The following is a 12,410-nucleotide window of genomic DNA, read 5'->3' on the forward strand; positions in this document are numbered from 1 at the left end:
GGGTTGCAAAAAGCACACCAGTTAAAGTGCCTGTGTTAAAGTGTGGGTAGGGATGGGAGAAGACGGGGGTGGGGGAGAAAGAAACACATAACACACATTGGGATACATGCATGATGAGAGTAGCATCAATAATACGTACAAATACAAGCCAACATTGAAACTGATTAATAAGTTTACTGTTCAGATGCATTAAATATACTGCATATATTGCTGGTAGTAAGATGCAAACAGTGTGTAGATGAACATATCAAGTATAATAACGACAATGCAGAGTAGACTGGTGGAAATGGGCAGCTGGAAGCAGTGTCCTGGAGGAAAGTCAGCAACAGTATCCCACAGTGGACATGATGGAGACTAAGCCAGTCGATGGGACAGCAACTACAGATCAGAAACATCCAGCTCTGGGGCTAGGGACACTCAGAGAAATGACACAGGAGGAAACAGAGTGAATGTAATGCAATAGCGGTGTATATATAGTAAATACATAAGTAAATGAGAGAAAGGCTCAGTGCATCGAGAGAAGTCCCCAGCAGCCGAGACATATAGCAGCATAACTAAGGGACATTGAAGAAGAAGTTACTTCCTGTAGATGGTGTTCTTCTGTACGAATGCATTCTTTAAATCAGCTGTTGAGATTCCTCATTGACCACTGCAACATCTCAGCTGGGATACTATGAATTTCATCCTGAATTCTCTGTTTTAGCTCATCCAGAGTTCTTGGTCGAGTCGTGTACGCTTTACTCTTGAGATAGCCCCAGGTAGATTTCAAGAATGCATTTGTACTGGAGGATGCCATCTACAGGAAGTAATTTTTAAAAAAAAAATAAAATTCCATCATTGTTTCTTAAATGGCATGTTTTAAGGTTTCAATTACTATGAATAAAATATTTTTATTCCATCACTCTTGGTTTTATTGGATTGTTAAAAAGTTCACGTTTGTTTGTGTCACCTGTACAATGTAGGATGGAGATGAAGCCTACTACAATGCAAAGATTGCTGTCTAGTTTTCTGCTGATTTGAACTTTTCATTTTATGTACATCTTATCACCAGCAAATCAATAGTTTAATTAATTAAATAAATAAATAGGTCATTTGTTAGGGACTACACTACCGTTCAAAAGTTTGGGGTCACTTAGAAATGTCCTTATTTTTGAAAGAAAGAAAAGCAGTTTTTTTCATTGAAGATAACGTTAAATTAATCAGAAATACAGTCTAGGCATTGTTAATGTGGGAAATGACTATTCTCGCTGGAAACAGCTGATTTTTTAATGGAATATCTACATAGGAGTACAGAGGCCCATTTCCAGCAACCATCATGCCTGTGTTCTAATGGTACATTGTGTTAGCTTATCATGTTGAAAGGCTAATTGATGATTAGAAAACCCTTGTGCAATTATGTTAGCACATGAATAAAAGTGTGAGTTTTCACACACAACATGAAATTCCCTGGGTGACTCCAAAGTTTTGAACGGTAGTGTATATTCATCCATGGATACACATGTGGTATGTTGATGAGTTTTATACAGCAGGACTACAGGGTATGTGGTTCAGTCATCGAGAAATGTGACATTTCCTGAGATCAACAAAACAAAAATTTGAACCAGCACAGCGCTAGGGTAACATAAAAATCTGATGTCCATATTCAACTTCTCCAGTTGAAGTAATTTCAATTCATCTCAGTCTGCTGGCTATAAGCTAAAGATATCATCAGTGTAACTTGTTTTTTTTCTCCATCTTTCCATGTTCTTCCCTTTTACATCTCTCATGTCTTCACTATTTCTCAGCCAAGCACCACTGAATCACTCATTACGCTTTGTTAGTTATTCAGAGTTTCACTTTTATTTGTATGGGACTGGAGGTAGCAGTAACACACTCGATTGTCATTTCTTCAGGGAGTGAGCTGCATTTTGATTTTAGTCTGTCTTATCCCCTTTCCCTCTTTCTCTCTCTCATACACACATCATCAAAATAAATTCAAATCAATTCAGTTCTTTTTCAGTTTTCTTTTCAATATGGATGTTAGATCAGCAGCATCACCAATGCAAAAATGTACAATTAAATACAGATTTGGAAAGTGAAGGAAATGCACTGCTACATAATAAGCAACATGTAAAATAAGAGTGCTCGTAAACAAAACTTAGTGATAACTGCAGACAGGACTGAAAATTATGAGAATAAGCAACATTTGTAATCTGTCTGTATAGATTCAGTAGGTTTATATTAGTTTTAGCATACCTTTACCAAATCAGGAAAACATATAAACCAATGTAATACCATAACTGATGCAACATGTTGCAGAAAGATGCTTCCTCTGTTAATCTCTCTGTTCTCTCTCCTTCACAGGGTCCCATAGAGAATGACGTTGTGATTCACGCGGCTCTGATAGCTGAAAGCCAGAGGTAGTGTTTGTCTTAATGTGTTGCATGCCAAAAAGGGGGAGTTATTTTCTGCCCTTCTATTCTTGTCAGTGCTGTAATTGTGGTGAGCTCACAAAGCTGGAGTTCAGCCTGACCTCTGCCATCGTCTGTCACTCTTCTCATTGTCAGTTTGTGTGAGAACATGTATGCATGTGTATGTACGCTGGGGTGTATGTGTATGTACACTGGAGTACATGTGTGGGAGTGGGGGGTGCATGTGTGTTAAACAGGGTCAGACGACTGTGTAGCTTGTTAACCTGTAGCTTCAATTACTGCGACTTGCAAGTTCCTTTCAGGACTCCTGCATCCTCTTTGTCACTGCAGTAGACTTTAACCACCAATCATCAAACCAAAATATTAAAACCACATGCATAATATCTTGTAGTTCCTCCTCATGCCTTTGGAACTGTTCTGACCCATCGAGGCCTGGACTTCACAGGCCTCTGAGGGTGGCATGTGGCATCATTTGTTGCTTGGTCTACAAAAATGTTTAGGTACGATTCAACACGATTAGTTAACACAATGTACCGTTAGAAAACTGGAGTGATGGTTGCTGGAAATGGGCCAATGTACCCCTATGTAGATATTCCATTAAAGATCAGCTGTTTCCAGCTAGGATAGTCATTTACCACATTAACAATGGCTACACTGTCTTTATGATAACTTTAAGGTTGTCTTCTGTGAAAATAACTGCTTTAGTTAGGGGATAAGTCAAATGATAGTTCACTTTTTCAGGAAAGCACCAAATTTGGTACATACATAGTATATGACCATACAATAGGGTATATGCCCGAGCTAGACTGACGTACTTCCGCTAGATTCTCAGACAGCGTAACCACTTCCGGTCACTCGTGTAGCTGCAGAGTAGCTACGGCGTTCTTCACATGCTTGCTCCAGGATCTGCCCTTAATAACGATTAACGACGTAAGTCGTTTTATTCAAGGATCAACAAGAGCTGCATCGGGTAAAAAAAGCAAGGGATTCCAACTTTACGTTACAAGCTACATTCACAAGTACTAAGACCCGAAACTGTGTTGTTTTTAGCATTAGCTAGCATACGTCGGAGATTTATTACAATAATCAGGGTTACATATTCATAATAATGACATTCCAAGTAACGTTACAAGGATCATCACTACTTTAATGTTGTAGCTACTGCAGGAGTGATCTATTTTCCTCCAGAGCAAGATCAACCACTGCAGGATCTGGGAGAGGCGTAGTCATGGTGACCGGCAGAGTTTACGCTCGCTGCTGCTGCCTCCTCCGGTGCATCCTCGGGCTCCGAGTCCACCGCCACTACCGCCGGTCGCTCTGTTCTCTGCCAAACCCCCGGTCTTTGTGGGGGTAAGAAAAAGAGTTCCATTCAAACAGCGAGGGCACGACTCATTTATTCAAGAGCCTGCTGTGTCACAGAAATCATCCGGAGTAAAATGCCGGCTGCAAACCCGGGCACGGTCGGTGATCGTGAAGTTGTCCCGGCGAATAGCAACTTTCCACTTTCTTCTCATCTCGGGATCAGCAGGCACAGAGTGAAAACTGAGAACAGAATTATATCGACTGGATGCCTGACACAGCGGAACAGAACAATGCTCCGCTGAAGTACTATTTACCACTTGCTGCAGTTTGATTTTTTTTTAAATATATCCTCCAGCTAGTCTCAATATGTTAAGCCTGCAGTAGCTACAACATTAAAGTAGTGATGATCCTTGTAACGTTACTTGGAATGTCATTATTATGAATATGTAACCCTGATTATTGTGATAAATCTCCGATGTATGCTAGCTAAAGCTAAAAACAACACAGTTTCGGGTCTTACCTTGGTACTTGTGAATGTACCAAGGTACATGTAACGTACGTGTGCTTGTAACGTAAAGTTGAAATCCCTTGCTTTTATTACTCGATGTGGCTCTTGTTGATCCTTGAATAAAACGACTTGCGTCGTTAATCGTTATTATGGGCAGATCCTGGAGCGAGCGTGTGAAGAACGCCATAGCTACTCTGCAGCTACGCGAGTGATCGGAAGTGGTTAGGCTGTCTGAGAATCTAGCGGACGTACGTCAGTCCAGCTCGGGCATATACCCCATTGGTTTAAGAGGAGTACCCCAAAAATCTAAGCCCCCTGGTGGCCGCTATTTATAACACTGTTATAAAAACATTAACAGTGTCATTTAGAACACTGTTATGAATGGCTTTATTGAATCCGCAGACCATTAAACAATGAGGGTAGATCTTGAAAGTAACTTTGTATCTGCCGTATTTGAATTCAAGATGGCGGCCACCAGGGGGCTTAGATTTTTGGGGTACTCCTCTTAAATCAATTGTATGGTCATATACTATGTCTGTACCAAATTTGGTGCTTTCCTGAAAAAGTGAACTATCAACCCCAAATTTCTGTCTTATCTGCTTAACTACTTTTCTTTCAAAAATATTGACATTTCTAAGTGACCCCAAACTTTTGAACGGTAGTGTAGGTGATGTGTGCCAAAATCACATCTACATGAATATTAGGACCCAAACTTTTCCAGCAGGATACTGAGAAGAGCATCACACTCCCTCTGTTAGCTTTCCTTTTTATCCCCGCCGGCCGTAGGCACAAAGGGGGATATTGGCGTGGGCACGTCCGTACGTACGTATGTCCACATTTCGTGTCCGGAGCATATCTCAGAAACTACTTGAGGAATTTCATTCATATTGCACCCAGTCCATCTCTATATAGTATAGATGCGCCTTTTGGGGTGTATGACCTTGACCTGATTTTCAAGGTCATACTGAGGCACTCCAAATATTTTTTGGTTTCCGGAGCATATCTCACAAACCACTTGAGGGATTTCATTCATATTGCACCCAGGCCATCTCTATATAGTATAGATGTGCCTTTTGGGTGTATGACCTTGACCTGATTTTCAAGGTCATACTGAGGCACTTCAAATATTTTTTGGTTTCCGGATCATATCTCACAAACTACTTGAGGGACTTCATTCATATTGCGCACACTAAGCCTGTTGGTAATGTAGATGTGCCTTTTGGGGTGCATGACCTTGACCTGACTGTTTCTTTTATTGTAGTAAAGATGTATCATTTTGTAGGTCTATTGTCCAGTATATATTATTATTTCTTGCACTTAGAGGCACTATATATAAGGCAGGGGATGTTTTAAGCGGAGCGTGTTTATTTGATACTGTGATGCCTGCTGGAATCAATTTGACTCTTGTTAAAGTCTGTCTGATCTGTATTCTCCCTTTTTCCTGCCTCCCACACATGAACCTCAAGAACTGACTGTCCACTAGCTGCCTAATATTTTTCACCCCTAGACAGGTACCGTTGTGACCAAATATCAATGTTAATCATGCTACCTGTCAGTGGTTTATTGTTGTGGCTGATTGGTGCATACTATATTCTCCTATGTGCACTGTGTTCCAATAACAGTTTCATAGTAGCTTTGCAACAGACAAAGATTTGTAATAGAACTGAGTTATGAGTTTTATATTTACAGGAGCACAAGACCAATAGATTTATGAACATTTTATTCACCCAGCCATGGCTTTATCACCTACCGACTCATAAAGCTATAGATCTCAAAAAGATAAATCTGCATTGAAAGATTTACAGTTCAACAGAGTACCCTGTAAATTTGCTAGAGGAATCTGCAGCTGTTGAAGTCATTTCAGCATTAAGGTATTTCTGTGTGTGATTGTGGGACTTATGTCAGTGTCATATCAGTTTGCAAATTTATGCAACAAACAATGGATTGAGTCGTTTATCAGCTTTAAATTGACAACGGCTACATGCAAAATTGCATGTTAGGTTCTGCTTTATTTATTCAAGAAATCTTACTGAGAACATGATCTGCAGTCAGGCTTTTTAATGTATTTGGATATGGAAACATTTGACCAGTCATTTTCGTAATTTAGATGAGAAAAAAAAGTGTAAAGTATTCACCATACCTTCAAATACATAAGATTGCAGTCAGGGGATCCAGATGAGGTTCCAGTGAACCTTTCTTATGTAACTCTCTGACATTTAGGGTCTGCTGCTTTTCTCTCTGCTCTTGAAGTGTGTGGTGTCATCATGCTCAAGATCTGAAGGGTTCCCTTAGGCCTTCATAAAACAAAAAGAATTTAAAGCGATCTATAAATTATTTGAAATAAATCATTCCACTCCCAATATCTACAAGCCATGTAGATTTCAAACAACTGCTGTTTTGTATGCATTGTTGCATTTAACTGAAGAAATTTTGCATGGAATAGTGGTCAAATCTTTTAGTAAGGCTGCACAGTAGTGGTTAGCGCTTTTGCCTTGCAGCAAGAAGATCCCCGGTTCAAAGCTGGGATCTTTCTGCATGGAATTTGCATGTTCTCCCTCTGCATGTGTGGGTTTTCTCCGGGTACTTCGGCTTCCTCCCACAGTCCAAAAATATGCTGAGGTTAATTGGTTACTCTAAATTGCCCGTAGGTATGAATGTGAGTGTGATTGTTTGTCTATATATGTAGCCCTGCGATAGACTGGTGACCTGTCCAGGATGTCCCCTGCCTTCGCCCGAGTTAGCTGAGATGGGCTCCAGCACCCCCCGCGACCCTAGTGACGATAAAGCGGTGTATAGAGAATGGATGGATGGATCTTTTAGCAAGCCAATGTCAGAAACTGATTGAGAGTTAGGCAGAATATCTACAAGTTTAAACAAGGTTTTGAAATCATTTTTTCTACATAAGAATCTTAAATTCATCTATCACATATTCTTGCAGTTGTGTTTATTTCATTTATCTGTAGGCATAGATTCAGAGAGGATGTTTGCTTGTTCCAAAATATGCCACAAAAAAGCCAAGAATTTGTATGTTATGTATGAATTTTGTCACAGAGCTGTATTTTACAAGGGTACAGTAGCTTGGTGGTTAGCACTTTAGCCTTGCAGCTAGAAGATCCCCAGTTCATGTCCCAGCCTTCCCGGGATCTTTCTGCATGGAGTTTGCATGTTCTCCCTGTGCCTGGATTTTCTCCAGGTACTCTGTGGCTTCCTCCCACAGTCCAAAAAGATGCTCAGGTTAATTAGTAACTCTAAATTGTGCGTAGGTGTGAATATGATTGTTTGTCTCTATGTGTAGCCCTGTGATAGACTGGTGACCTGCCCAGGGTGTCCCCTGGCTTCACCTTAAAGCTTGTTTTAAGCTTGCCACATCCACAAGGTCCGTGCGGCTCCATTTTCATCATTTTAGAACCCACGCTCCCTCACACAGCCCTTCTCAAGCGGAAAATGTCTGCGTCACGCACCTCCAAATTTTTCTAACTACACTTACGGAGACACATGGAAAGCTGGCGGAAGAACTTGATCTCCTAGCAGCATAAGTTCAGAAATACGGGCATTTATATGATTCATCACACAGAGATCACCGCAACAACCGGGTTTTGTAGAATTCAGGATGCTTAAGAATTAAAACTAACTGCTGAAATGCAACTATTTGGTAAAATGCCACGTTGTAAGTAGTGTAAATAATGGCAAACTTCCTCTACTCTAGCTTAGTACTAGAGTAGACTAGGTAGATGTGTGTTTGCAATACACTGCCCCTGCAGTTTGGGAGCAGATGCCGCATGGAGTATAAGGTGACACACGGTCTCTTGAGCGGATTTCCAAGTGTCTCATTGCCGTGCGGCTCCTTCGTGCAGAAAGCATAACCCAGCCTTTAAGTCAGCTAGGATAGGTCTCCAGCCCCCTGCGACCCTAATGAGGATTAAGTGGTATATAGATAATGGATAGATGAATGGATGTATTTTACAAAGGTCACCTGGCAACAAATCATCTATACAAGATTACAATAAAACTAATTCATTCAGAACAACCATCACTTATGACTACACAAGTTGAAACTGTCAGAACATTAGAAATAAGCTAGTAAACCGCTTTCAGAAATTAGTCGCTCTAATGTCAAAGTGTAGCACAGCTCAGTCATGTAGTATGAATGCACAGTACTGGAAATCAGTCTCTCTATTTTCTTGCTCATCTGAACTTTCAAAGCCAGACTGTTGTGTGATCTCCTGTCTGATGCCTTCTTGATGCCAGACATGATTACTCAGCCTTTCATACTTGAATTGAATTGCTCTGTGGTAAATATTGTCCGGTATCATAAGAGTATGGGCGGCAGCAATATCCCCTTAGTCTAGTGTAGGACTAATCGTGGGTTATAAAATGTGCAATTATGTACTGTATCAATTAGACATCCATTTATATCATTGGTAGGGTGGGAAACGTCAGACAGCCCCTCTTGCAAAATACCTACATTTAGAATTTTTGGAGAAAAGGTTTGCATGTCATCAAAAACAGTCTGTAATCTTGAATGAGCCTGACCTGCAGTTGAGCTAATGGCATGTAAGGTGGTATAATCATCAGAAAAATGGGCACAACGGTATTTATTTTGGGGAAAAAAATGTATTCATGTACAGTAGGCTTAACATTAATCTTTGTTAGGGATTTGTTTCTCTTGACTTGAGAACCAGTAGTTTAAACTCTGTTATAGAGATATGATTTTAGCCAGTTGTATGCAGAAATATTAAAACCCACAGAAACTATATTTGAAGCCTTTAGATAGATCTATAAAGCACAGTATTTCTTTCTAATCAAGTTAATTAATAGTGTCATCCACAACAGCAACTGTAGTGACTATCCTTTGACCATATTTAGGTCTGATGGCTGTTGCTAAAGGACAGTATTAACCTCCATGGGGGGCATGCAACTGTGAGCTGACTAGTGATTCTAAGACTATTGACAGACACAGCTTGAACATTCCTCAATGGTTGTTAAGTTATTAGCTTTATGCAAATAATCACCTGTACTATCTTTTAAGTTAAGAGGATTTTTTAACTGAAGTAAAGGTAGATTAAAAAAAAAAGAGGCATTGAGGCATAGGATCCATAGCTCAAAGTTTTCCTTGTCAGGGGATTCTTTTATGTTTATCAGTACCTTTGAGTATATGACAGGCATAGGTAAAATATGTAGTTATGTATGAAGCGAGGGCGAGGTGGGGCTGAGTGGATACTTTATACAATATGTTACATTGGTATATGAAATTAGTCTAAAAGGCTTCAACTGTATTACTTTTATTAATCTGTACATTTTTACCAGAAATTGCATGTGCCACAGTGTGAAGGTCTTGCTCTTTAATTATTTAATAATTTACTGGCTGCAGTTTCATTCCTATTACCTTTGAAAAGACAGGTAATAATAATATATTTCAAATCTTGCTTTTATAAAGAGTAAAAAATAATAAAACACTGGCTCTGGATCTTGAGTAGAACATGTTATGCTGGTGTACATAGTTAAGGAAATCTTGTGCTGAAAATATTTCAAACTGATATCCAGAGCAAGCTTTAACGAGAATTTTATATTGTAATTTTGTATCTCTCTGTGTCTGCAGATTGCAAGTATTTTTGAACACCTATGGCATTCAGACCCAGACACCCCAGCAGGTGGAACCCATCCAGATCTGGCCTCAGAAGGAACTGGTCAAGGTAATATTGGTCAAACGTGGATTAGTCACATGTTGTGGCACATGTGCAATTTAAAATGATTTAATTCGAACTCAGTTTTGAAACAATGGCTGCTCAATCTCAGACATCACTAGTCAGAAGTAAGCACCTTATTTTCAACCGTGACAGTAAAATTACACATTGGTTTATGGACTACCGTTTGAGGCTGCAAGTTTGAATTTTGTCCGTTGCCATTTTGGACTTTTGAAAACCCGACACCCGGGCAGTATTTCTCGTCCGTGTTCGTCCGGAGGACAGAGAAAGCTTCCATACGGGGGAGATTCATGCAAACTCTGGATTATTTCCTCTTAAAAGTATTTATTTTAAAGGAGTCGTCATGCGAGTTTGCACAGGCGGCGCAAATGTTTTAATATGTTGATTGATGAGTGCTTTTCAATTTCTTAACTGAAATAAAATACCATATATTATAGTTGTTTTATTTTAAAAAAGAAGAGTTCACGTTATATTTACTGCAACTTTTGCTCTGAGTGGATAGTGAGTGAGAGCAGTGAGTGGATATGACTGAGATCTGAAGACACACAGACCCTTACGGTGTAAGTTGATCAATCACAACATAGCACCACCCATAAACATGTCCTACTTTATTGTTTATTCTAATTTAAATGGGATCATAAGCATCATGTTCTTTACTAAACAAACATGATGTGTTGAAATATTCTTGAAACAAGTGATTGAGACCATAAACTAGAACATAAACTACTAATTAAGATATTTACTGAAGTAACCAATCAAGTGAAAGACAGGGTAGAGCTAGTTTGTTATATGATAATACAATATTGGGAAAAATGTAACATATTTTTGTGATATTATCACTGTAAGAAAAAAGATGGTGATGAAATATGATGGTGTTATGTTCTATAAAACACTCTTCAATGTAAACTATAGAACAGTACTGAGCCTTACATACCATAGACGCTAGGCTTTGGAAACTTTTTAAGCAGTATATTCCACTTAAATGAAAAAAGTGGAATGAAGATTAACTTGTGGCATTGGCAAAGTAACTTCAGGTTGATTTCTCCTTTCCAATACAAAGCAGAACAAGGACACTAAACTTTTATGTTGGCAATAATGGTATCTCGGACTGGTTTTAAATCAGCACTTTCACAGTTTAATTTGGCTTTTTGCAATGTAATGTGTAATCCCACACGCACACACACACACTGTGATAATACAGCGAGCTAAGAGTAAGATCATTGCTTGCTTTGAAGATATGGTTATTACTCTGCCAAGGAACACACCAGAGTTATGTGACAATCGGCATATGTCAGAAATGCGACTTATAGTCTGGATCCTCAGATTTGTTAAAGATTTCCGTATCAATGCGAGATAGCGGAATGGTGTCAATGTAACTATGATTACAAGTGAACACTACGTCAGCTGCCTGCTGACGATCACATGATTGCGATTCTACTACAAATCCGCCGCTGCAGACTTATCGGGACTTATTCGTTGGAAATCATAAAAGAAACAACTAATTAAATTGTGGGGGTGTTTCCGAGTTCCATCAATTTCAGCCACCTCTACATATTTAAATCATGCGATTCGGTATCCATACATATCTTTTCAGGCATCGGAAATAATACAACTGAGCAGCCTTGGCAGAGTACTGCACTCTCTGGGTGCTTTTCTTGTATTACTACTGTGGATAACTTCTTTGGTAGGCACATTAACATTGGCATCAGAGCAAATCTACAATTTAATCCATGAAGTTGATTTTGGAAAATATAAAAAAATACCTCCAGATAACTATTTAAATGCAGAATATCTGTCTCTTTGTCGCCATACATACTACCACATTCAACCCAAGACTTTCCAGACCTGATGTGCTCAATTACAGCTATAAAGCTGTGACTGGACAATTACTGTTAAACAATGGGAGTTTGCAGACATTTTGCAGTGCATGATTAATTACAATGACTTGTTGCTTTATTTAAGGGCCCTATCCTTATCCTCAAGAAAGAGGTTACCAGTCATTGCAGTTTGCTGTGAATGATTGGAAGGTAAGGAAACTAACAGATTATTGATACTGTCACATTACCACCCAAACTGCACAAAAAAAACTTGCAGTCCGCCAGATTACAGTTCAGCAGCTATCAATATTCCAGTAGATCTTGGTTCAGTCAGTCCATCTGCTTGTCAATCCCAGAGTTCCTGCTCTGAAGATTTTCCCCTTGATTGTCCCATCAGTCACAGCAGGGCTGCAGAGTGGTTGAAGTGACTGATTACTTAAACAGTAACTGTTCGTGTTGATTGATCAGTGTAATGGTGGAGCTATCACTGTGGCAAATTGGACATGCATGATACTGACTGGTTTCCAAATTCATTCTCAGAAGGCTATGTCAGAAGTTCATTCAAGAGATGAAGGATATCCCAAATGCTGAGGTATTCAGAAAATTTGGAATCATTCTTGTTATCACCATAACAGTTTAATTCTTGTTTTTGAATATCGTGAGGTAA

The 12,410-nt window shown here is 39.4% G+C and overlaps 1 protein-coding gene across 3 annotated transcripts in view; it reads left to right on the forward strand.

Annotated features, from left to right (window-relative positions):
• phkb (phosphorylase kinase, beta) overlaps positions 1-12,410 on the forward strand; it is a 348,185-nt gene that overhangs the window by 280,238 nt on the left and 55,537 nt on the right. For all 3 annotated transcript variants that reach the window (XM_051955810.1, XM_051955811.1, XM_051955812.1), the window contains 2 exons: positions 2,344-2,399; positions 9,821-9,914. In XM_051955810.1, coding sequence (XP_051811770.1) covers positions 2,344-2,399; positions 9,821-9,914 — 150 coding nt within the window. The remainder of the gene's footprint in view (positions 1-2,343; positions 2,400-9,820; positions 9,915-12,410) is intronic.

The sequence above is a fragment of the Acanthochromis polyacanthus genome, chromosome 11, assembly GCF_021347895.1.
Source record: "Acanthochromis polyacanthus isolate Apoly-LR-REF ecotype Palm Island chromosome 11, KAUST_Apoly_ChrSc, whole genome shotgun sequence".
Taxonomy (NCBI): Eukaryota; Metazoa; Chordata; class Actinopteri; family Pomacentridae; genus Acanthochromis; species Acanthochromis polyacanthus.